The sequence below is a fragment of the Puntigrus tetrazona genome, chromosome 1 (genome assembly GCF_018831695.1).
Source record: "Puntigrus tetrazona isolate hp1 chromosome 1, ASM1883169v1, whole genome shotgun sequence".
Lineage (NCBI taxonomy): Eukaryota > Metazoa > Chordata > Actinopteri > Cypriniformes > Cyprinidae > Puntigrus > Puntigrus tetrazona.
This window is the reverse complement of record NC_056699.1, coordinates 28,877,192-28,904,462: the sequence shown is the minus strand read 5'-3', so window position 1 is coordinate 28,904,462 and position 27,271 is coordinate 28,877,192. Positions and strand designations below refer to the sequence as shown.

At 37.6% G+C, this 27,271-nt stretch overlaps 2 protein-coding genes across 2 annotated transcripts in view; both read left to right on the top strand.

The window, feature by feature from the left end:
• LOC122325105 (long-chain fatty acid transport protein 1-like) overlaps window positions 1-4,750 on the top strand; it is a 14,146-nt gene extending 9,396 nt beyond the window's left edge. The window contains 6 exon segments of the mRNA XM_043220034.1: window positions 486-695; window positions 804-915; window positions 1,806-1,958; window positions 2,037-2,229; window positions 2,513-2,658; window positions 3,850-4,750. Of these exon segments, the coding sequence (XP_043075969.1) occupies window positions 486-695; window positions 804-915; window positions 1,806-1,958; window positions 2,037-2,229; window positions 2,513-2,658; window positions 3,850-4,007 (972 nt within the window). The 3' untranslated portion in view covers window positions 4,008-4,750.
• Window positions 4,751-5,727: 977 nt separating this feature from the next.
• On the top strand, window positions 5,728-11,322 carry LOC122349524 (GTPase IMAP family member 8-like). The gene is given in 5 exon segments (XM_043245603.1): window positions 5,728-5,814; window positions 6,900-7,264; window positions 7,266-7,684; window positions 9,831-9,850; window positions 10,367-11,322. Coding segments are annotated over 5 exon segments (1,467 nt in total). The 5' UTR covers window positions 5,728-5,732; the 3' UTR covers window positions 10,948-11,322.
• The last annotated feature ends 15,949 nt before the right edge of the window (window positions 11,323-27,271 follow it).

Below are 27,271 nucleotides of genomic sequence, written 5' to 3'. Positions count from 1 at the left end.
GCTGTTTTTTTGGTGCAGATTCATTTGTCAGTGTTGAAAAGGTAAATATACTGTACCTGGAAGACAACTAGTGTTTTCTGACAACCAGCAAATAATAAACGAAGATACAAATGAATCTGTGAGCGTTAAATACCACGCCAAGAGAATGCAAAATAAAAGTAAATAACTGTAACATTTTTAAAATCTCCTGAAAGCTGCTTTGAATAAAAGTGTGTTAAATTCATAAATATAACTGTTCTAGTGAAAAATACAATCACAAAATACAATAGTGAAGTTTTTTACTCTTCTTTAAAAGTACTTTGCAAGTGTTTTTCTTGCATTTCAAAGCGTAATATTGTCATTTTTACTGCACTATGTTTCATATTTAAACAGCATCGTTACCGCTTGATATTTGTGATATACTACCGCATGATGAGTATAAATCACAGACACCGGTATCAAGGTGCTCTTTTTGAGCGCTGACGGTTGATTTCGTGTGTTTGCAGGTGGTGCAGTACATCGGGGAGATCTGTCGTTATCTGTTATCTCAGCCGGGCCGCCCGTCCGAGTCTCGTCACCAGGTGCGTGTTGCTATGGGCAACGGTCTGCGGCCCAACGTCTGGGAAGCGTTTATGAAGCGTTTTAACATCAGTCGCATCGGCGAGTTTTACGGCGCCACCGAGTGCAACTGCAGCCTCGCCAACATGGACAACAAGGTGTGTGTGTGTGTGTGTGTGTGTGTGTGTGTGTGTGTGTGTGTGTGTGTGTGTGTGACTCGCTGGGTCATCGCTGGCGTCATGTACTGACTGTGCTCCTCTGGTCAGGTGGGGTCGTGCGGCTTCAACAGCGTGATCCTGCCCAGCGTTTATCCCATCAGACTGCTGAGAGCAGACGAGGACACCATGGAGTTAGTACGGGACAGTCGAGGGGGCTGTGCAAACCGTGACAAACCAGGTGACAAACAGATGTGCAAAATACTATTTAATAATAGCAATATATTTAATAAAATATTTCAATTAGATTGCGTGATTTGATGTCTAGTTGGGATCATCTGCTTTATAAAAAAATACAGTAAGAGCAGTGAAATAATACTTCAATCAACTGTTTTCTATCTTATTAAAGCTGCATTTTCAGTCGTCAGTGTCACATTTCATAAATCTGTTATGAATTCTAACAGCTGATTTGCTGTATAAGAAACGTTTCTGATTATTGACTGTTGAAAACCGTTTTAATGCGTCATGTTTTTGTGGAAACTGTGATGCATCCGATCTTTACTGTCACTTTTGATCAGTGTAATCCATTTTTATCAATAAAAGTATTAATTCCTTCTTTGAAAACGTTTAAACACTGCTGTATGTTTTGCAATCACGTCATGCTGATTTTACGTCATCTTACGAGAGTTGAACGATGCGTCTGCTCTTTAACGCAGTGACCTTTCGTGTTGCGAAAACGTGTTTGCCTGGAAGAGTCTGTGGAGTTTTCTGAACGCATACCATGACGGAGCAAACAAGTCTATTTCAAAAGTCTTTCAAAAGGTTCCTCTTGTAATTCGTAATTGGGTTAAAAGTCGCTAGTTATGCTATCGTAAGATCTTTGTTTGCTTTTGGAGTTTAAATAAACACACGTTTCACATCAGAGGCAAATACCATTTTTAATCATTTATATTATTTTATTTTTCAACATTTTTTGCATTTTTACATTTGCTTTTTATTTCAGTTAGTTTTTTAGTACTTTAAATCAAATCGTTGCTTTAAGAAACCAGCTGACATTGAACTAGTTTATGTTTTTGTAGTTGTAAATATGCACCTGTGAGTCATTTGCGTGTTTTCCGTGCTCTTCAGGGGAACCAGGGATCATCGTTGGCCGAATCAATCCTCAGGATCCATTGCGTCGTTTTGATGGCTACGCCAATCAAGAGGCCACCAGCAAAAAGATCGCTCACAATGTTTTCAAAAAGGGCGACTCGGCGTATGTGTCGGGTAAAGTCCGATTCGTCCAGATATGAGCAGGTCCAGGTGTGCTGGCGCTGGATGTTGTTCTGACTCTGTGTTCTTCAGGTGATCTGATGGTGATGGACGAGTTCGGTTACGTGTATTTCCGGGACCGAGGCGGAGACACGTTCCGCTGGCGAGGAGAGAACGTCTCCACCACCGAGGTGGAAGGAATCCTGAGCGCTCTGCTGAATCAGACGGACGTGGCCGTCTACGGTGCCTCAGTGCCAGGTGAGGAGATACTTTAACCCCTCCTCAAGTGTTAAACGGAGAAATCTCGTCTTTAACTCATTGATATCATGTTACAACTCTAACTGTTTTTCATAGGTGCAGCTTTATATCTCTGAGCTGTGTCTGTATAACTTAAGATGTGTTTCGAATCTCACGATTGCAACTATTTCGCGTAGTTGCAACTTACCGTTATTTGCGTTTTTTTGATAATTGCGCCTTTATGACCTTAATGTGCATCTACATATTGCAACTACTTCTCGTAATTAAAACTTTACACTTTACAAATTTGACTTTAAATACTGTTTGATCAGGTGTGGAGGGAAGGCAGGAATGGCCGCTATAGCGGACGTCACGAATGACTTCAACTGTGAGACGTTTCTCAGAGACGTGCAGAATGCTCTTCCTTCGTACGCTCGCCCCGTCTTCCTACGACTTTCACCGGAGGTCGACAAAACAGGTATTTACCTCAATATACAATGTAAAAAATTATCCTAAATTCAATGGTAAAAATGCTGGTAAGAAATTGGTTAACAGGTCCCTTAGTAGATACTGAAAAATACTGTAATAGATTAATGAGACATTTTACTGTAATTTTACAGTAAAGTGCTCTTTTTCTAACACGGTTTTCCCCAACATCATGTTAATCTCGAGTACCTATAGAGTAGTATTGCATCTCCAAAAAGTGTTTATTTTTATCATATTTATAAAATAAAGTTACAGTTGTAAAGTTCTCTTTAAAAAAAGCCGAGCTCCTGGAGGCGTGCCGTTTGGGCGGAGCTAAAGAGTGACGAGCATTCGAGCGCCGATCGTCAACCAAACACAAATATTCGATGACGTTTCGTTCAGCACTGCTGAATGAAGCCCGTTGAAGCTCGGCGTGTGCCTCCGAGGAAAATACACACCCTCGTTTACATCCTGAAGATCAACGATATAAAAATAAATGACTGAAACTACGGTACGAAGATTGTTGTTAGAGAACTTACATGCATGAAGTCCATGCTTAGCATGAGAATACAACTCTTAAACACCGTAAACTAGTGAAAGACTGTGTTTCTCCATTCGGGGAGTTCAAAACATCTCAGCTGGTTTATATATATATTGTGTATATATTATTTATCTTGTATAAGATGCATTCGGTTGAGTATACATCTTAGATGTGTTGAATAGTTGACATATATAACTTGAATAGTTGATAATCTCTTTAGCTAGCACAAACAACAATGCAGAATACTGATAATTATGCCTGAGACTATGATAACATTATAATATAATATTGTAATATTAACGTAATGTTGTATAAATAACGATGCGTATTCTATTCGAGATAAACGATGAGTTAAATCCCATTGATTAAAAACCTGTTATCAAATCCTTCACTACCTGTTGTCTTCAGCACACACAGCTAAAAACTGAACTACTATCATGATAGTAATATAATCACGAATATGAATTTTGCTGACGTTTAATGTTAACTACATTTTAATCGAAACATAAAATATTATTTACCCCATTTGTATTCTATCAGTCGAATATCGGCAAGATTCGAAAATTCTGATTCAACTATGACAATCGTTAGTTGGGGACACCCCTAGTATATATATATATATTTTTTGAATATGTGTTCCTGTAAAATGTCTTTCACTCGCAGGCACATTTAAAATCCAGAAGACTCGCTTACAGAAAGAGGGGTTCGACCCACGGCTGACCAGCGACCGGCTCTTCTTTCTCAACAGCCGATCGGGGCGATACGAGAGTCTGACCGAGGAGCTCCACAGCGCCATCATGCAGGGAAAAGTGTCGTTATAAGAAGTCTATTTTCTATAAGAAGCTATAAGTCGTCTTACTGTGTACATTTCATAGTTAATATTGAATAATCTGTACATTGTTTATTTGACCAAATCAGCTAGATAACTGGACTACGATCAAGTACTTCCTGGAGGTAGTGCTCCACACCACTAGTTGTGCCCTTCACATTGTTTGATAGTAGAAAATGTACCATATTCAGTTACAGCACATCAGCAAATTCATTTTATTTTTACAAGCCTTGGATAGGTTAGAGATGTTTGATTGGAAATACTGGACTTACATTTTCTGATTTTTAATTGAACTAAACACAAAGGTGCTTTGGCGAGGTAAATACACTACTGTAAAGGATGAGTCAGGGAATCAGTGTCAGCCAGAAGAGGTTCTTCACATTCTGCTGCGGTTAGATTTCTCCAGGTATTACTGACTTACGGCACCTTTAATGCGTTTAACACTGTGATGCTGAGACGTCTCTGCGATTTCAGCCTTTTAATATACACATATATTCACTTCTGACCGGTAACAGTAATGGTATTACAGATATCCAAAACATTTAATTGTAAAATGTACAATTTCAACGTTAAAAGCAACAGCTTTGCTTTGATAAACTAGTGTTTATTGATGGAAAATGTTTTGACGTGTGATTTTAACCATTAGCAAACCAGACTGCTTATCCTTTTCAGATGTTTTGGCTATTTTACCTTGAATTGCGAAACAATTTTAATAAATTTAACTCAACAATTTTACACCACAAAGCGCAAGAGTGTTTTTTTGCTGAAAAATCAGCTCTGGCTCCTCCTATTCTGTCAGGAAGACAGCTCTCTGGTGTCGTGTGATAGGAGCTGCAATCGGACACATGGTGGCGCCATTAAGAAGATTCTGTGAAGGCGTTGTAGTCTAGAAAATCCACAGAGGTAAGGGGTTATCATTCATTGAAGATGTATGTATTGCAAAGCTTTAGCCTACTCCTAGCTCCAGGTGAAGTAGTGTCACCAACATCTGAAGCCGTGTCCTGAATCTGAATGAAACGCTGCCCAACCGCTGGATCAGTCACTGAACGTCCAGATGTTCCAAATCCAAAAACAACAATCCAAAACAGTGCAAAAGTCAGAAAGAAAAGGCCAAATAAATATTCTTCCATAGCACAGGGGTTGACAACAATACTGAAGCAACAAAGAACACACAAACACCTCTTATGTAGGGGAACTAACAAGACCTGATTGTCAGAGCAAAGGATGATGGGAAACGAAGTCCAGAACAACCAAACAATGATCCAGAAGGACTGCCCTCTGGTGGCTGTCACGGTCTCTTCTGCGGCTGGCTGGGAAAGACTTTTCAGTCTTTCTTGAGGGAAAGTAATGCACTTATTTAATGCTACTGCTCAAAACACTTGGGGTTTTCTCAAATTAACCACTATTTGAAGTCGAGGTATTTTTTGCTTTGTTGCTGTGGACTACAGCAGGAAGTATTCACTGTGAAGCTCTGCATGAACCTGAGAAAACTGATTCTTTTCAGCTGTAAGAAAAAAAGTGTTTTACAGTTTTTTATAGTTATACATGTTATTAGGGATTACCACTCTCTGTAAGGAAAATTTTAAATAATAATAATAATAATAATATATTATTATTGTTATTATTTAGTATTAGTAAAATAAATTAGTATCAGGCAAACAAACAGAAACTAAAGCTCTCAGGAAGACTTTAGTCACATGGTTGTAGTTGGAATAAAATGTTTGAAAGCAGGAACTGCTGCACTTTGACTCTTAGAGAGAAGAGAGAGACGGCGAGAACAATGACTTCAACACATTCAGGTTTGTGAAAACCTATTAACAATACTGAACACTTCTGATCCTTTGCTGTTAAACTAGAAGAGAAAAAGGAACAGAAAGCTTATGCGGGAGATACATTTTAACATATAATCGTATTTGACTATACTGAATTTAACTAGAGTTAAAATCTTTGCTTACACATAGCTACAATATATATATAAAAGTTTATCAACAGTAATTCATGTAATTGACTTTTCAATAAACTTAAGTAGAACGATCATGAAAACAAAGTTAAGCAATTTAAAGTAAATGACTGGGAGTGAAGCATAAATTGCTTAAAGGTTCATTCATGCTCCAATTATACTGAGTTATCTTCAAATAAATATTTTAGTCAATGTAAGCATGAAAAATAAAATCTGCTAAACATCCAGTATAGCCTCTCTCAATGCAGGATTGGTTAAGCAGTACTACTGTGGATACTACCATAGCTAAAGATCTGTGTTTAAAGCAGCTGATGTAGATCATGCATTGTTTGGAACGTGTAGTCAATGAACGCCAATCAGCCGAAAGGGCCATTTAATTTAATTCCCACCCACATGTATAAATCGAATATTTAAAGTATTTGTTCACATTCTTCTAAAAAAAAAAAAAAAAAGTAATTAATCTAAACTCTTGTTTTTTGGGGGGAAAATTTTACAAGCAAAACTTGCCCAGATAGCGACATTTTGTCAGCGTAGATCCGGCCCACATCTGACACGCGAGGAATGATATCACTTGGACCAAACCAGGCCAAAGAAATGCCATTTGTCAACCAAGAGCAAAGACATAGAGCACACTGGACCTCATCTGAGACACAAAATCAGTTATTTATGGAGTCACCTTAGATTGTAAATAAACAAAATCAAGGAAAGAAGAGAACACTAACAGCTTCCCTTATTACTAGGGATGCACTGAAAGTCATTGGCCCATATGTTTGCGCATTTTTTGGTGGTTCTGTAATTAGCGTTAAATGCCTTCAGGTGCGTGATATCACAATGAGCCACATCACAACTTAACACCTTAATTGAATTTTTTTTTTTCATTTGACTATGAAATAATGTTTTTTACTTTTTGTATTTGCTGTGTAGTGAACGATTTGAGAATCGTTCTTCTGGGGAAAACCGGATCAGGAAAAAGTGCAGCAGGAAACACCATCCTGGGCAAAAATGCTTTTGAAAGCGTCAACCTCATGAGATCAGCCAATATACTGTGTGAGAAACAGCAAGGATTAGTTCATGGAAGGACTGTCACTATAATTGAGACTCCCGGGCTGTTTAACACAGCTATGAATAAACAGCAGCTGAAGGATGAATTAGAAAAGTGTGTAGAGATGTGCTCTCCTGGTCCTCATGTGTTTCTGCTGGTGCTAAAGCTGGGTGTGAGATTCACAAAAGAGGAGAGAGACGCAGTGAAATGGATACAGGAGAACTTTGGAGAAGAAGCTTTGCGTCGTGACCTTCATTCTGTTCACTCACGCTGATCAGCTGAAAGGAAAACCTCTGGACGAGTACATCCATAAAAGCACCTATTTACAGGAAATCGTTGACAGCTATGGAGGCAGATATTACTTATTTGACAATGAGAACAGAAAGAATCAAGATCAGGTCACAGAACTATTGAAAAACCTGAGGAAAAATAATAAGATGAATTACTATACTCTTGAGATGTTTAAATCAACTCAGGCAGGAATTGCGAGGAAGGAGTGGATAAATAAGGTAAAAGTTGTATGTAGCGTTGCAGTGCTGCTTCTCGGCATCGTTTGTGCATTTCTGCTGCTACAGGAGAAGATGTCTTTGCAGCTGTCAGAGATTTCAGAGATGCAGGAGAAAACAGCACCGCAGCTGCTGGAGATTTCGCAGGTGCAAGAGAATTCGTAAATCGCATCTGACAGAAATTTCGCAGCTAGAGGAGAAACCATCATTACAGCTGCCAGAGAAGGAGATTTTGGAGATACAGGACAAGACGATGTCACAGCTACAGGAAAACATGATGTCACAGCTGACGGAAAACATGATGTCACAGTTGACGGAGAAGATGATGTCACAGCTGACGGAGAAGATGATGTCACAGCTACAGGAAAACATGATGTCACAGCTGATGGAGGAGATGATGTCACAGCTACAGGAAAACATGATGATGTCACAGCTGACGGAGAAGATGATGTCACAGCTGGATGGAGAAATGCCACAGCTACAGCAGCAGAAAGCTACTGGAGAAGATGATGTCGTGATGATGACATGCTACATCTCTTTACATCTTTTTTTCTACAAAATAAACAACACAAAATCCCTACTTTCAAATAAACACAGCTGGGTGTCTATATGTGTCCACACTGAAGCAGTGTTACTGTTAATGAGGTGATTAATAGATTCATGATGTTTGACCATTATTGAAGACACCTGATGTTAAGAAGCATAATCATCCAAAAAGAAAATCACATTTTCTAAGTCAGCGTTATTTTGATAAGTGATCATATAGTTGTAACATACATTGGTTGGGACATGCAACTCTGAAGTTATCTGCCTTTCCTTCAGTTTTTAGTTAATTTTTTTAGGCATACAGGTAAAGTTATAAACACATAATATAAAAGCATGGTCAGAAGTGTTGGCACCCTTGGTAAATATGAACAAAGAAGGCTGTGAAAATAAATCTGCATTGCTAATCCTTTGATTTTCTATTTAAATAATTCCCAAATTCTAACCTTTCAGTGGAGAATGAGAATTTAAAATGTGGGAAATCAGGAGAAATGTTTTTCTTTAATACACATTGGCCACAATTAATGGATTTTCTTTCCAGTAATGCCTAATGAGGTTAGAAAGCACCTGGCAAGAGTTCAGAGACCATTCCTTCATCCAGAATCACTCTGGATCCTTTGGATTCCCAGCTCCATTACAGTTTTTCCTCTCTTTAGTTCAATTCATTGTCTACAAGGTTCAGGCTAGAGAACTGGAATGGCCAGCAGACGCTTCTTTCTTTTTATTGTACAGCAGGAAGATCCAAACATGGCCTATTATAAGATTTCTAACAGATGTCTAGGACCTCCATCAGAAATACAGGCCCACAATAAAATACAGCAGCATATTTCATTGTACACATGGGGTACAGAACCTCTGGGCCCGAAGGGGACCTTTACAACTGTATCAAACTACATCAAATATTCTAACTCAAATTCGATCTAACATGAATGCAATCCTTGTTCTCATTTTCTTTCTTACTTTCTTTTCTTACACCTAAGGTTTTAAACTGCAGTGACAATTAGACTTCCCATTTTACCCCTGACAAGATCAAAATATACTAAACAATTTCAGACGTTGGCATGCACAGAATCAAAAGTGCCTTTTCCAGATTGTCATTTCACCCACCAGCCGACTCTCTTCACGGCGATTGTACCTTTGAACTGCCATTTCTCCCTTGATCCTGCCTGTGCATGCCACTGATTACAGAAGTGAAAAGAAAGTTGAAGCTTCGGAGGGCTTGACAGTTTTTAACAGCTATTACATTCGCTGTATTATGTGGAAAATAAAATCTATACAGCATATTTTATTTTGTCACAGGGCATTATACACATACCAGGGACAAGGTGACTTAAATTTTGAAAGGAGTAACACGTTAATTTAGAATTAATTTATTTTTAAATATTTATTTCACACACACATCTGACCAAAATACGTATCTGAACACAAAAACGTAATATATTATTAGTGATCTCAGATAAACTGCAGTGAGTGACACCATGTTAATTCGTCCAATCACAAACCTTCTTCAGCAGCACACAGCTGGACAGTGCAGAAAGTGAAGACTTTGCTTCATTCGCCTCGTTCTCCGCTTTAGTTAAACTCTTACCTCAACTTTGGAGTAATATATGAGGTAAACAAAACAAAACAACAACAACGATCACTTAATATTAAGAACTGTTTCATTGTTACGCATTTGCTGTAAAATGAAAGTTGCAATAAACTCAACCGATGTATTGACATGCATTTCACAGGTTGTAGATTTAAACACCAGACGTAACTAAAAATGGCAGGAAAGCATCCAGGTGAGCTAAAGCCTTTCTGCATAACATTTATTATAATACTGTGCATCTGTATCTGAAGAGAAAACAGGTAAACAACAGTATGTGACTTAAATGCTAGATGTGAGGGAGCACACGGTAAACTGCTTGTTGTTTTAGAAACGGTCAAAACCCAACTTTTTGTCAGAGCTTCTTACAGTACTTACTGCCATGCATTTGAAATATTTGTACAAAATATACATATTCTTGAAATGCGTTGCACAATTATTACACTTGTTGTGATTTACACAATGTACTGTATTTTTTTAATATATGCCTAATTGCAGTTCATTTACTCAAACTAATTCTTTCTGATTCGGTGAACTGGTTTTATCAATTGTCTACAAATAAGCGTCTTTACTTTTGTACAGTACACAAACCATGCCTTTAAAAGCATAAATACGTATAAAAGTATATGTTGTGTATGTAAGTAATTTGGGGCATGTACAACGACGCAAAATTAACATAATTGAATGTATCTAAATCCCTTAACCTGAACAGATCTGAGGATCGTTCTTCTGGGTAAAACTGGATCAGGAAAGAGTGCATCAGGGAACACCATCCTGAACAGAGATGTGTTTACAGTCAAACACTCGCTGAAGTCGGTTACAACGGCCTGTGAGGAGCAAGAAGCAGTTATTGATGGACAAAGCGTATCAGTTACTGACTGTCCCTGTCTGTTTGACCCTTCGGCCAGCCACAGAAACCTACAGATTTTAATACACGAGTGTGTGCGTCTGTCTGCTCCCGGCCCGCATGCTTTTCTGCTGGTTCTGAGACTAGGCATGAAATTTACAGAGGAGGAGAAAAACGCCGTGAAATGGATTCAGAGGAGCTTTGGAGAAGATGCTGTGAAGTACACCCTGGTTCTGTTCACTCACGCTGATGCACTGAAGGACAAGCCTGTAGAGCTCTACATCAGCAAAAGCAAAGACCTACAGGAACTGATTCAGACCTGCTACGGCAGATATCACACGTTCAACAACGAACACAGAAATAATAGAGATCAGGTCACACAACTGCTGAAAATGATAGAAAAAATGGTTAATTTTAATGGAGGGGATCACTATGCTAAGAAGTAAAGATTTTTCCGGTCAACTGAAGCGTTATTAACTAATCACACATTTCTCAATAAACCATTTACATAATAATAAGGAGTCTTTAATTACCTACACAGCCTAATAAGCGCTCAAGCTCAAACATAAAGCTTGCCACGGCGCACCGACAAAAACAGTAAGGAGGCTGCGTTAACATTTTAATATTTCCATAAACTAGTGCTTTCTTTGTTGCCTCATCTCTGTATTAGTGATGCACCTGTGTGTATGTTTCATATGGATTACATAATATTTGTTTTCCATTTGAATTGGTTTATTTGAAAGTAGACACTTCACTCTCTATTGGTGTATTTTTAATGCCTGTAACGCAAAGTCAACAGAAAGCACGCATTTGCTTTCATTATTTTACTAAAAGCACAGTGTTTTGTTGCTATTGTAAGTGCATATGAACAAAAAATAGAGTATTTACAGTTCGAAAGATGCATTATTTATAACATACTGGTGTTCAGGTATTTTTCGAGCAGGCAGTGATCTCCTGTTGAGCTTCCACACCTGAAGACATGTAAGCTGCTGCTATATATTTCAGATAATAAGTTTTTTGAAGCGGATGAATGGTGAGGATATCCTGTGTTGGATGTTGAATGGTTCTATACCTCGTGTTTGTTAATTTCACTTGTTTCACACCAATTACAACAGTTCATTGTTCATTGTTACCGAAAGTGGTTGATGTAGAAGAAGATCTATCTGCTTCAATAACTGTCAAGTGCACCAATTTTTGGTAATTTTACCAAACCGCTACATTTTTGTGTTTAAATACCGAGAGACTAAACAACAGTGACAATACAAAAATATTCAAAAATAAATGGTAAAGGATTCAGCTGCATTACTGATTGGGCTGCAATGCGTGCTGGGAGCCTGAATGAGTTTTATATGCTGGCATCCATCATGTACTGCAGCACGTATTCCTGATGACAGTACTAACAATACTAGACTTTTAGACTCAACATTCGATCGCTCCAAGCATATAGATGCATCTGCCCCTGTTTTGGGTTGTGAGGTGTAAATGGAGATCGTTTCTGAAACACATTATAAAAATGCTGCTTTACAATAAAAACGCACACTAGTGTAAACGGGCCTTAGGAAGTTAATTATTTATACAATGAATCATTTGTGACATTTGACTGAGTGTCATAAAAAACTTATAGTTCATTAAGGCCAGGAGTCCAAAGAACAACACACAAACAAGACAGTAGTTCATCTCAAGTACTGATTGTGTGCTTTATTCAGAGTTAGATGTGTTTAATGTGAGTTTTAATGTCATTTATAGCCATAGCCTACTGAAAGAAACAGATGGTTTAACCTTGGATCTTAAAAATATGATTTCCTTGGCCATCACTACATAAGTTGGAGAAGAGATGAACAAGCTAGTCTCTCAGACTGAACGAAAAACTTACGCCTAACAGAAATAAGGTCATTCTGGTTAATAATGAGTGAAAGCGAGAAACAGGAAGTGCAGTGGCCTGCATGGGTCAAATCATTTGCTAATATTTATTTAATTTAATGTTATTATTTCCGTTGCACAGTACAGTAGAAAACATCAGTAAAACATTTAAACGTTAAATATTTTTTTATTGCTTTTATATTATTTTATTATGTTGGTTGAACCAAAGTGCTCAACAAACATCTGCGACATGAGAGAAATGGTGCAGGGCGTATAAAGCTGTAATTAAAACATAAAAGTATCAAGCGTCTCGATCATTTACGGAGTACAAAGGCTCATAATGTGAAGGAAAAGGGAAACCAAATCGGGGTCATGACATACAACTGAGATATGAGTCAAAACAAACCAATATATCGATAAGATTAAGGTTGCCTGCTTATCTTGGGGTTTCGTGGAAATATGTCATTGTGTGGTGTACTGAGATAAGTTCACAGTGAGGTTAGTAAACAGAGGAGCTTTCTATTTCAAAACTAACGCCAATCATCCAGAACAAGTTGTTTCAGGTCGCCAGTACCACGCTCCAGTGGATGTGACAATATTACATTAAAATATAGGCGTTTAAGCCTTACTTAAATGTATATATATTTATTTGAGTAAAATCTCACCTCCCATCATACTAAATTAAAATGATCTCCAGGTGCAGGGCATCTATGCATAATGCATAACACAATGCATTTTTTATGATAATCAAAACGAGGATGACTGTTGTATATTTGCCTTTTAATATGCAACGATTGATTCGAAATCGCAATTCTTTTATTTTTTAACAGGAACATATAAACTGCACGATTGAAGGAAATAAAAGGAAAGGTATTCACACAACGTCCAAACACACATTCACAATATCTTATAATAAACATTTTTCACAACTTTAAGAAGTTTAAGAACTAAAACGTGAGTTCATTGAGAAAACCTGGTAGATTTTCACATCTACATTTATGAAAGAAAAATGTGCTGTTGAAGATGATAAAATTCATAAAATAGTGCGTGAAGGCTCAAGGGCCGTCATTGCTTTGACTCGCAGGCAAAAGATACAGAGCAAGAGAGTTATTATAACATGCTGGAATAATTGATTTCTTTTTGGATTTCTTTTCAGCTTTTTATGCACAACCATAACTGTGGATCAGTGCTTGATTTAGTTTGACTTCTTGAGCCTTTTTCCTGCGATGACAAAAAGCTTGACAAAGTTGAAATACAGTCGCCTACACAGCTTGTCTGTAATCGCTTTCAGCTGCTGCTCCGCACTATCCGTGATCAACGCTAATAACTTCGCTACTACTCCTACTGCTAGTGCTGCTATTATTAATACTCCAGCCACTCACTTCAACGGCTTTTACTTCACTTAGTGCCGCCGCCGCTACTGCTATCACTGCTAGTATTACTGAACCTAATGCTTCTTCTACGCCTTTCTCCAGCGAAGCCTCGCTCGGGGCTTTGTTGTACACATCATTTTAGTGTAGCACTTCCCTTCATTTCTAAGCACCATTTTATCCATCTTCAGCAGCAGTTTATGGACTTGATCCTAGTTGATCTTGTCCTCATTATTGACTGCGTGATATCTCACCGCCGCCAGCTGATGATTAACCGCCGTGAGATCTGGGCTGTCTTCTAGGAGATCTTTGAGCGGCCTGTTTCTCAGCGCTGAATCGGCGTGAGTCAGAGAACGATGGTGAAGCGAAGCCGCTTCTTCCCGAAGTTCGCTGAATGATTTTGGCCGTTTTCCTTCAGTTCTTCTGTCAGCCAAGGCGTCCAGTCGGATGACCAGCAGGAACGCGTGAGGAGACCAGGAGAGGACAGCTCCAGACACTTCTTTATTTCAGCCTGCACTTTATTTTCCTTTTTTGTGTGTCCTGGAGGCCAGGAGTGTCGATTATTGACACAAGCCTTCTACCTTTCTCGTCTCCTTTTCTCTGATTGTTCAGTGACTGACTCGGATTGAAATCCACTTTAAACTCGTCTCTTTTCCTAGGATGAGGTTTCCTGTCGCGCTTCTTTCCAGCTCCAGTCATTCCTAATAAAACAATCCTCAGATCTCTGGAAGAAGAGAGACACATTGCTCACAGAGAGTCCAGAGCATCTGGAGTCGGAATTTGTTGATGAACTCGCATCCTTTTTATGACTAATTTATTAATTCTCAATGTCTAGTGACCTAATCCCAACATTTCTATGGCAGCTCCAACATCTTGCACTGCACACCTCGGTTGTTAGACTACTGACAATCTCGGTGGCTTAACATGGACCTGAGTCAGACTGGCCCCATTTCTCTAGAAATCCTCTTCTGGTAGAAGCTCCGAGACGCTCTCTACCGTATGCTGCCACTGGGCCGCCTTTCTCTTGATCTGGAGAACACACAGGCACTCCCTCTTTACTTGTACATGATCAGCATGCTGCCACACTGATATTTGTTCATAAATAACTGTTTGAAGCAATAGCAAGCAAAGCTTGTGTGGACATTAAAATACGTAAAGTTTCAGTTCACTCATGTAATTGAATATTGAACTTATTGGTAAGCAGTTGAAAAAGTCTTTGGTTTGATACTTTCTGTAAAAAAGGATTTGCAGAAGCAAAGGAAGCATGAAAAGCACCCACTACAGGCAGACACGCGTCTTTAAACTTCATAGTGTTTATTTAGAGTTTGATGCAGTCGATATATATGAATTTGGCTTTCATAATCCCATTTAATCCCTTGTCCTCAGAGTGCACTAGGGTCTATATTGCTGCTGAACAGCTGTGAAACACCCCATCTATAGTGTTTAGGTCACATGCTCAGAGTACTAGGCCAATACCATTACTCTTGATTTCCAATTCCACATTACAAAGAAATAAGCATTTAGTTAAAGAAAGATTATCTTTCATTTAGTAATACAATCTTGTGAAAGACTTAGCCTGTTTTTTAATAAAACGAAACTGAAATCCAACTGAAAGACTAAAAACAGCTGAGAATAATATGTAAAATTATTCTGTACCCCTAATATATGTAGTTGCAGCACTAAAAAGACGTTTTCAGTTATTATAAGACCTTGGAAAATGTATTGTCTACACAAAACATTTAGGAAAACATAATTGCTTTGTCAAGGTGCGTCTGAGGTCCTCGGGTCCTCATATTATCGTGTTCTTCTGAGTAGATTCAGTCTTAACACACCACACACCAGGGACTATCTGATAGATAGTAACCAGATACACTAGGTTTGAAAGCGCAGAATCAGCCTAAAACTATCCTGATCATCTGTGGTGTGTATCCAGCCTTAACCTGAGATCTGCCTGCATACACGACAAGTTTCCTGGCGGGTATCGGTAGCTATATATTGTAAAATAAAAAGGAATAATGAGGTACACACTATACTTTTAATGTTTTATCTGTGTTTGTAGCTACGAGTACATCCTCACAGCAAGCCTTCAGTAAATATAGAAAGCTTTATTAAAATGCAACACAATCCTGTTAGATGGAACTACAAAAAGATTTCTAAAAAGGAAGTTACGATTGTCTTTATGTGTGAAATGTTTGATAGTATGTAAAGTATATCATTAGTAAACGATTAGGGAGGAATGGGTACTTTAGTCAGCATGATCCCGGTTTGAATGGGAAAGTATTTAGATCAGGAGGAGCTGCAGACTTCTAGGAGAAATACTTAGAAAGAATAGATTGATGATTTGAAGATCAGCAGGTTCATTCAACAAGTCACCTCTCTATAAACATCATGTCACTTATTCATGACTAATGAATGTAAACAGAATAAGAAAATGGACAATTAAGTAATTTAATATAAACAAGTTTATATGTCTCTGATAAAACCTGATAGGACGCAATCGCAGAGAGTCATGCCAAAATAAAATAAATGACTGGGAGTCCTGCAAAGTCCAGGGTTAAACCCCAGTACTGGCATCATGCTTCCAGAGTGAAAAGATTTACTGAGTTAGCTGATTTTGTAATTTATACAGAGGAAGTTACATTAGTTTAGACTGTAAATGATAGTTGATGAGAAGCATACACACACAAGTAGACGAAGAATAAATCTGAAATAAATAAATGAAACTCTTGTCTTGAGCTGCTGAACTTGAACCATGCTAACAGGTTGTTCACTGTGGGACTGATGGTGAGCTTGGGACTGTACAAAGTTTGACAACATAAATTATAATGTTTTTATTATTGCATGATTCTGAGAATTGGAACATGTCCCGCATCCTTTTCAGTTTCTCGAAATGAATCATACTGCACATTTCATCTGATTTTTTCTGCATGGCTTCTTGAATGACAGTATTAGAGCGATCAGAAAGACTCTTTCTTTTGTATTATTTCAGAAAGGTGATCTGAGTGGATTGTCTCTAAAACTGGACTGGTGGCAAAGTGCAGCGAAAATACTCATCCTGGCAAAATACCTTTGAAGCTGCTGATTTACAAAATCATCAACAAACTGTGTGAGAAACAGGAGGAGAAAGACGGGAAAGACCGTGGCCCATAAATTGATACTCCAGGGCTGTTTAACATAAGCTATGGAATAAACAGCAGCTGAAGGCTGAATTAGAATATGTGTAGAGATGTGCCTGGTCCTCTATGTGTTTCTATGCAGTTGGGTGTGATTCATAAAAGAGGAGAAACACTGTCAAACTTTGATTTGGGAGAAACTTTTGAGAAGAAGTTTTTGCGCTGCATCTTCATTCTGTCTACTCACGCTGACTAGCTGAAAGGAAAATCCCCTTACCCATATATCCATAAAGCACCTATTTACAGGAAATCGTTGACAGCTATGGAGGCAGATGTTACTTATTTGACAAATGAGAATAAGAAAGAATCAAGATCAGTCACAGAACTGCTGAAGAAGATAGACGCTGTGATATCAGAAAAATAAAACTAGCCATTATAATTTCTGTGATGCTGAAATACAAACTACAGAGTAGTGAGAACGGTAAAAGACTGCGTGCAGTCGCAGCGCTTAGGGAACGGTCTTCAGGAGCAGTGAAAATAGCAGGTGCTGACAGTAGCAGCGCACTCACAGGCAGAGTAGCCGGAAGAAGCCGTGGAGACAGCAGCCGAGACCGCGGGGCCGGGCGCAGTAAGCTGCCGCCAGTGCGTAGCTGATGTTGCAGAAGAATTAGTGCGCCGCGGCTGAAAACGCAGGCAGAAGCGGTGAGACGGTTGCCGAGAGAGGCTGCCAATTTACAGGGAGACGGGTTGCCAGGAAGAGCCAGACCGCAGCGGAAGCGTGGAGCGTTGCTGTGGAAGCAGCGAGACCGGCTGCCGGGAAGCAGGAAGGGCGACCTGGCCGTGACCAGAATTCATGGCGGGCGGGTAGCGCATCAGCGGGCGGCAGCGTAGATACGACGCATTGCCGGGAAAGTGGCCTACCAGGAAGAGCATCTGGGCAGGAACTCAGATTAGCAGCGGTGGCCGGAGTGATAGGCCGCGCTTATCCTGCACCCAAAACCAGAGGAAGAGGGGTTCGGTCGGGTACGAGGCTAATTCATACTGTGGAATACATTTTGTTTAATACCGTATGGAGGAACACGCCCTTGCACAATGACGTGATAAATGTGTTTGGCTTCCGTTTGAATAAAATCGTATCAGAACCTTATTAAAAACACGTAACCCACTTGGTCCTGATATATTTATCATACACTTATAGATTTCTTACACTTTGTAAAACAAATATGCATATACCTTTGTTTTACAAACTGCACTCCTACTTTTTTCTTTTCATTTCTTCCATTCTTACCGTTTTAACATAAATAGTTGAATGAATGCATTAAGTATAAACAAATATAAATGTACTTTTTTCATATCTCCGTGTTATATGGATAATGTGATATTCTGCTATCATCTCGTAATGCAAATTTTATAAAAAGCATGAGGACAGTGGAGACCTCTAGAAAAAATCGTTGAATCGGCTTAGTAATAGTCTGTTTCTTCTCCTGTTTCTTTTAAGTTTCTATTCATCTACCAAAATATCAACAGTTCTGAGTTATGCTGCAAGTAATGTGTCAAATTCTAACTCCTCTTTAAAGAATTTAATCCAGCTGCAATGCTAAATTAGTAAAATATACACAAAGCAGAAGAACTAAAATACTGAACCTGTTTCCAAGAGTTACGACAACTCTGGAAAATGGTTATTGGAATGATTATGGAACATTTGTCGCTTAATTAATGATATGAATAATTCAAGATCAGATAAAGATGACAGCATTATCAGTAATATTAATATACATACAAACCAAGACAAGATGAAATAAATAGTTAAAAACTGTTAGCATGAGAAATAGAAACCTGTCTGCCTACAGCCAAAATACTCAAAGTGCCTCTTTGCCAAGTCATAATTTTAGGGGTCTACTTCTATCCTTTAAATGTACACTTATTTCCTCTCTATCTATATCCAGCTGGTAAAGGTGTGGAGTGTGGAGTTCATAGCACAAGATATTTTCTATCCACAATTAAAACAGGGAGCAATAAATCTTCTACAAACACGCTGTCTATTAATAAATAGTTTTCTTGAAACATGGTATTATCAATCAAAAGCTCTTTACAGATGCATTCCTGTCTCTGAAAGCATGTTGGTATCTGACTACAGGTCAGTACAGTTTAGATCAATGCTGCTAAGCCAGATGGATTAGGTAACGCCCTTGTATGAACTCAAAAATTCAATGTTCAAGCACTAAATGAAACAAAACCAGATTTTTGAGCCACCTTAGCTAAGTTGTATTCCTGTATCATTTTAAGCATTTGAAACTTTGTAAAAGCCGCTTTCCACAGGATCACAAAGGTTAGATAGCAAAAGGATAATTCGATATACATTTTCTATCGCAAATTCATTTGCACTGTGAACACAAAAGCAAACAAATCTCCCAAGATCCTGGTAAAAGAATTAATTACTCATTAAAATAAACCCTGAAACTAGTTAGTCCTTCTCTCACCTTTATGTGGAAGCCAATACACGAATGGCTTTATGTTTTGCCTCTCTTAATTGGCTTCATTTTTTGTTATTGATCTTACTCTGGCATGAAAATAGCTGTAAAAGTGTTATGGTTCCAATAAACTAGAAAACAGAAATTTAATGGCAGTACATGTTACTGTTATACAGTACGGCAGCTCCTTGCCAAATTCTCAAATCAAGTCTTATATACAAATGAATACCTATGTGTCCATACTACAGCATTAACAGTACACTCTAAAATCAGTGTAGTTAATTATGTAAATTAGACTAATGATGGGATGACTATCTGTTGATTAAAGATAGCTGATGGAGCAACTCATCAGAAATCATAGTTTTTTTCTTAGTTACATTTACAGTGACCACTGCCTAATTTAGTTGGGCCTTTGAACTTTGACTTTATAATATTTATAGTCAGGTTTGTGGGGATGCTATGAATTAAATCTTATAAAGATCCAGACAACAAAGAGCAAAGTCACCATGAAAAATGAATATTACGCTTTGATATGAGCTTGAAATTAGCTGTCAACATTTATGATCAATATAAGATAAAAGATAAATAATAAACGCATGGCCACATGAAAACTTAAATACGTATATGCTGATTGTGCAAAGGATTTAGAGTGTGTGTGTATACATCTAAATTGATAGAGCAAAGCCCATTTCCCAGTATATGCCAGGGAGATTGTCCCAGAGTTTAGGTGCTAGATAGGAAAGGATCTGGCGCCCGCAGTCGATTTTATATTCTATGCAATATCAAAATGACTGAGTTTCTGAGAACGTGAGCGGACGTGTGACTATAATGTGATACTTCCGCTACATTGAGGAGCCAACCATTCAGTGGTGCTGGGATCAGGTAATAGTTCTTCTCATTCCATTTCAGTCTTTTGCAAGTAGAGACTGACACAGAGGACTGATCGAGAAATGCCAGGTAAAATACATAGACGGTTTTCAAAACCATAAAGACACAAAGGTAAGCTTTTTTAATATTTTAAAGCTGGATTGACGTGGACAGCCTATATGAAATGGTGGCAAGGGAGGTCGATTCAATCCAAATTTAAAGAAATCTCCAGCTTTTGTTGATATAAAGTACTGCCAAGCACAGCAATATATCAACTTAAGAAAATGGATCAAATGTGTAAGAGAAGAGAAGAGTTCTAAATCATATCACTAAAGTCTGAAATAAGATGGAAAAGGTAGAGAAGTAAAGCAACCTAATTAGCTGATAACCTGCCAATAAACAAAGTAAAATAAAATAAATGAAAATAGATGCACTGATTATACACTGTAACTGTTTCTTTCAACATAAAAGAGTTAGATATTTAGTGTGATTTTTTTCATGCTACATAAAAGTCAACCAGGACTGAATAACATGTTTACCTTCTGAATGCAGCTGCATTTATATACACTCATGAGGCTGGAGCAAATGTTGAGCAGCGCTTTTGTATTCTTTGGTACTGTCCCTTTAAAACGCTGTGGTAAAGTCTGCAGCCTACATCAGTCCTCACAACGTGGGAGAACATTATATACTTACTGAGCAGTTGTTCTGGGTGTGTTTGTAGGTTTCTTTCTGTCTGTCCTTATGAAGCATGAAGAGTCTTCAGTGATGGCACAGTCCTACTTTGATCTTCCATACATCTGAGGCATTCTAAAAAATAAGCTGAAATATTTGGCGCAAGTGAGCTTTGACTGACAGCCTAGAAAGAAAACTGGCTTTTTGTGCTGAAAGATTTATGCGCTTACAATGCCATGTTTTATTTGTAAATCTAAATGCTTTGGTTTGTAAAACAAAGTGCAAGAAAATATTTTTCAATAAAATGAATTTGTTGTTATATATGCTGCCTGTATTCATTTTATCAGAGAAAAAGTATGCTGAAGGAGTTTTAGAATAGTATAATCTGGAACAATTTCTGTATTTTTTACAAACTAAACAAATAAAACTAAAATACAAAAATAATAAATAAAGGTTTAACTCACTTGTTTTTTACAAGTGACTACTTGTCATACACTTCTAAAATAAGATGGGCTATATAAAGTGATTATTAGAGACCCAGGACTCTGAAATGAGTTTCCTGATTTGAGGATGATGTGGAAAATGCTGCAGATTTCCTGAGACTTGGAGCAGCTCTTTTCCTAAAGAAATACCCCTTTACTGATAACAGCTATGAGACCCATGAACAAGAGCGCTCTGTTCTAAACTTATGGTTATTCCAGGGAAACTGTATTTAAGGATTATAAGGATTAAATATAATCGATCTTCATCTTCACTCTTCAATTTGAAATGCTGTTAAAGAAAATCTGTCCACTACTAAATGTCTCCATATCTTGTCCTTTAATGTTACTTTAAATGATCTCTCAACTGAAACAAAGCACTTCTTTCAGTGGCCGAGGCAGCAGGAAATGTCACACGTCGCCTTTACAGCACATGCACCCTTTGTAAGATGTGGTGTATCTGTCCACTGCCTACATCCGTGGCTCCAGAGGCATACCAAAACAGAAGTTTAAAGTGCTCTTAACTCTGCTTGTTTGGCCTTTAGTACTTTAGCACCCACTTAGTTTGTCTTTTTATACCGCTTTTGTAATTGTGTTTGAACTTTTTTCTATTTTTGGAGTATATTAGGTTTTGTATATCGCCATTCTCTCTTCTGTCTTCGATTTTTTTATATGTACGTAAGTAGAGTATGTATACGTGCAGGCAAAGTGTAGCATGCATGTATGCAAGGGCATGTATATGCATTGCATTTTATTATTTTAAAATACCTGAAGGTAACTATTGTTTTTCTGGAGCATTAAGAATATTAAACTGAAGTCAAAGAATAATAGTAAAATGATTACTGACACTGTTTGTGCTACTTAGATCTGATTTGAGTCTTAGATGATAAAAGGTAGCTCTTTCATCAACAGAGAGAGAGTGAGAGTCTGTCATGAGCCCAAAATTGAAAGTGAAAGAAGTAAATAAAGTGGTATTATCTGAGTATGAGACTCTACACTGGGCTTTAAAGGACTGCCAGCTTATTGGCAAGTCGGGTATTCTTCCTCACAGCTTACATGGTAATAAAATGAAATATAGCCTATTTTTTTCTCAACAGCTTTGAACAAACAACTGCAAAATGACAATAATTCATTTTGATATGCATGCTTTTTGTTACTATAACTTCATTGGTTTTGAAACTAGTGTTAAATAAAATACTGGAACCTAAAGATCATACAAGGCCGCATTTTTTTACTGAAAGTTTTAAATTCAATGACGAGACGTTTAAATAACTTTGCAATAATATGATACATTGATCTTAAAAACTGGTTTGTCAAGATTAAAATTTGCTACGCTCCTAATCTTCAAGAGTGGGAGCACAAAGTAACTTGTTAGGGAAAAGAAGGCCTAGAAAGATTTTATCTGAGAAATAAATCATGGAGTGCAACACAAAGTTTTCAGGGATACCTGAAAAACAAACATAACTTCACGCCCAAATAACCTAACCATGGTAAAACAAAAGAAATAAACGACAAACCGCGTAACAAAATGGTAAAGAACATTTAAAGCACATTATTCTGATGGATACTAAATGAGCTGGCCCACTCAGCTGATCACAAAGGGATACTCACTGAACAAACACTTACAGCCTCCAACTTAACATCATAAAGTCTCCCCAAATGAAGTTCATTAATCAAGCAAAAATAGAGTCTCAGAACTAGTGAAGTGTGGTCTCAGAAGAGAATAGATCTCAAGAACCGGTCACTCTGAACTCTGTGACCAGTGACCTCTGACCTCTGCTGGTAAAATGATTTACTTACTGATTTAATTACTAGTAAATGATTTGAGGAATGCAAATAATACCTAAATGTTCCCCAAGAACTTATTTACTTGTGTTTGTTGGCTGAGTAGTGGAGGAAATGCGGAGCCAGTCAGATCTGTGCTGTCCGTCTCCCCATCACAGACCCATGCCAGTAGACTCAGCAAAAACCAGGCTGAAGAGAGAATAAGTCTGGGATTATTAGAGGGAAAGCACAAAGCTGTGCACTTGAGAGTGCAAATACAAGAAATATGAGGGGTTTTGTGTGATGGAGAAACCGGCCAGAACGACACTGCTGGAAAGTAAATGCATAGATCTTTAAAGCCTCACTTGAAGTAGAAATGTGACCGGATCAAGATTTTGACCTCCTTGAGCGATTTCCTACACTGCTGGCTTGTGATACACCAATATAAGAAAAGATGTGTACTATCACTTAATTACAATCTTAATCTAAATTGACAGGAAGTGTTGGAGGATACTGTAAGGTTGGTAAAAAGGGCCTGATTTAAATGTTTTAAATAAATTAACAGTTGGGAAAAATTAGAAGTTATATAATGGCAGTCAAAAAAGTAAATCAAATGTAGCTGAGTGTACTATTTTGACTAGGGTAACTTTCATTTTATTCCATTTCATGGAATAAAAATTAGCATATATGTACATGTATAATAAAATATAAGAAGTATAAAATTACTGAGAATGTGGTTTTGAGGGAAAGAAACTGGCCAGCTTTAGAGTAATATATAAAATGAGGGCGTTGGGATGATGGGTCAGGTAAGGTGGGAAAAGTGACTCTTCAAAATTCTACTCATGGAAGGACTAGCACCCACTACGCCTATACTATGGAATCCCACCCAAAAGAATTAAAACAAACCACCTAATGAGGCTATATTTTTTATTGATAAATCTTAGATGGAGTAACATTTAAAATTGTCTAGAAGGCTGTTGTATCTACACGCATAATGAAAAAGTCAAGGGCCCCAAGCTGGAGCTATCAAACTAGGGAGGACAGATCATACCCACTCACTGGTGACTGTGCACCCACTGTGTAGAGACACACGGCACACACACACACACACACACACACAGTGAAGGTGATCAGCTGTACGCCGAGGAAGATACCACCACCTAAAAGAAATTCTCTGCCCCGTGCTCAGGCCCTGTTGCTTACAAAGGCAGGCTGGTAATTTGTCACTTGAGAAATGAAATAAAGATCATCAATACAACCAATCAAGAGAATTGTTATACAAAAGAAAATAAACAAAAATACAACTTCTTATTCATATAAGTTGGCATAATTAGCTCCACGGAGGTACTCAGCAAGCCAGTCTTGGTTAAACAAATCAAAGCCAAAACAAATAAAGAAATCAGTCTAACTTCAAAGAAGAGTGAGAAGATATATGAAACTGTAAAGAATATTGAACTAAGTTCAAATAGATGGTACTTGCAATCATGAAGTGTGTAGTACACACTTGAGAGCAGCTTATGGACTTCACTCAACCTGTGCTAAGAAAGAGAGCGCCATAATTATTAAAACACACCCTACTGCTATATTATATGAAAACCATTGGACTGGATTTGGGCTCTGAATCCACTGATACTTTGTGCAGTAATGCACAATGCAGGGAAATAAAATCATCTCGTGAAATGCGTGTCCGCTACTATAAGCTGGGAGAAAAAAATAGATGGGCTAACGCTGATCGACAAGTCTCCCTTGATGCGACAGGGACACTTTCAAAAATTACGCCATGGTCTGCACTTTCCAGTGTTTGGTGTACTCTCTACGAACCCCAGTGGCCCCGCATGGTTGAGCATTGTCCAAATCTGTACTTGAGTCACAGTCTCTAAAACATGTAAAGACATCTCAATTCAAATAATAAACTAAAGAGGAAATAAATAGCATACGCTCCTCACGAGCTCAAGGGTGGCTCTAATTTAGTCTTGGGAAATGACGACAGCGCTGCTAACGGCGCTACGATTAGCCGGCACACACTCAAAAGGTGATACGCCCTGCCTATAGTGCACGGGCGCTGGACGCAACAATAATGCACTATAAAAGCGATTGGCTCTCCCTACATAATTTTAGTATAACAACCAGGCAAAATTAAAAAGGTTAGAGTCTGTGAGAAATCACTAACGGAATTCCTTCCTGCAAGGAGAAGTGAAGGAAAAAAAAAACATGTACTGTTCCCAGGGGGCTGTAAAACCTTTGAAACTATTTTAAAACAGATCCACCATATTCCCATGTAGTATAGTCTCTTCACAATTATGTAAAATTAGGGATTGGTCTCAAGACATTCTCAAACTAGGATTGTTTCATGTTTATAACATTATTATAATCTAATTGTTTAAATAAGGGCGGCTAGATCTGTACAGAATAGCAAAGATTTACAGCAGGACTTTTTAAGATATGATCATTTCAACATAATAAATAAGTAATTATTGGATTGTCTGGACAATGTGAGAAAAATAAGCTTGATTGTCTAAATGGACTGCACAAGATAATTACAAAAATACTTATTTCATGTAATTGAACTCTATTTCTCTACCTGGTGTTATATCGTAAATACACAGAGTTTATACTAAAGTATTTGAAACACTTATTGAAAACCATATGATGGTGGTGCAAATTTCTTTGTAATGCTCTCTACTGTCTCAGTCATATATGTGCATTATCTAAGTTGAATTGCCAAAAATACATATTTCGAAGTAATTTTTTGTATAATAAAATCATGTAAAATTGAATAAAAAATTAAAAATATACAAATATGTTTATCCAGAATAAAAATAAGAGAAAGAAATAGATAAAGGGAAATATACTAGCCAAAAATCTCTTCTGTAGAGAAACTACATTATATTGAACTGTATTTTTACTTCATTTTAAAAGAAGGTATGGATATCTGTCTTGTTTGAGATTTATTTTCTTAGTGTTGAAAAGGTTTTGATGGTACAGCATTCTTTTAATGCAGACAGAATTTTATTTTATGGAAAAGAAATGGAGGGCACTCTAAATGAGGCCCCCATCCTCCTGACCAAGAAAGCAACATTAAAGAGTGACTGCCTTTATTAACCATCTCCTAAATTGAGTGACAGAATGACTTGACACTCAGTGAGTATACTGGTTTTATGCACACACTTTTTATCCTGTGAAACAAAAGATGAAAATAATAATGAGTGAATTATCTACTTAATGTATATGTGGAGTTTAGTTAAGATGGTAAAATGCTGTTTTGTACGCTTTAGCAGGAGAGATAGAGACTGAGTCTCCAGAACCCAGCTGTGCAATCTCTGAAGAGTACAGATTCATGGATCATCCATTCTAATTTAGTGATGGACTGAGAACCTTGACCTGCTAGTACTTTCTACACATGTTATAAATTCACCTTAAGAGCTACTAATGAAGTTACAAACAGGATTACAAAATAAAATAAATAAATAAAAACAATCAATGCAAAATTGTTTTATTTAATTAACCAATTTGAATAACAGTGAATAATGATATTAACTATCCATCTAGAGATGATGAAGAAAACAAGAAATAGCTATACCTTAACAAAACTATAACTCTAATCATACTTTTCTTGGCGCAAAAATCCTCTGATATTGGAGAACAGATTGTGTTCCATGTAAAGAAACTCTGTAAATTTCTGTTCTAAACTTAATTTTTAGTTAGTGATATATACATCAAGCAAGAAATCCATTTGGACAAATCAAACATTGTCTTAACGAACCAGATCAATGGAGATCAGATGATGTATAAATATTATATTTATAAAAGTGTTACTACTTAGGAAAATAAATGTTAGGAGTGAAAATATAAAAACTATTACAATAACAAGTCTCATTAAACAAAACTCATATACTCTTAACTTAAAGGGTTACTCTATCAAAATAAAAAAATGTTATCCCTTTCTAAAAAAGCTGTAAGTGAAATAAAATCATAGTTTACGAAATAACATGGGGAAGATCCATCAGGAATGCCACACTTGACCACAGGAACCAGAGAAGACCGAGGTCTTTCATCACACTATAGCATCTTTGGCTAATTTGGATGACGAATTAACAGGTTACATGAAGACACAATTGCCTGTATCTTCGGAAATCAAATGTGGAAACTGATATCTTTCTTTGTGTAACTGATT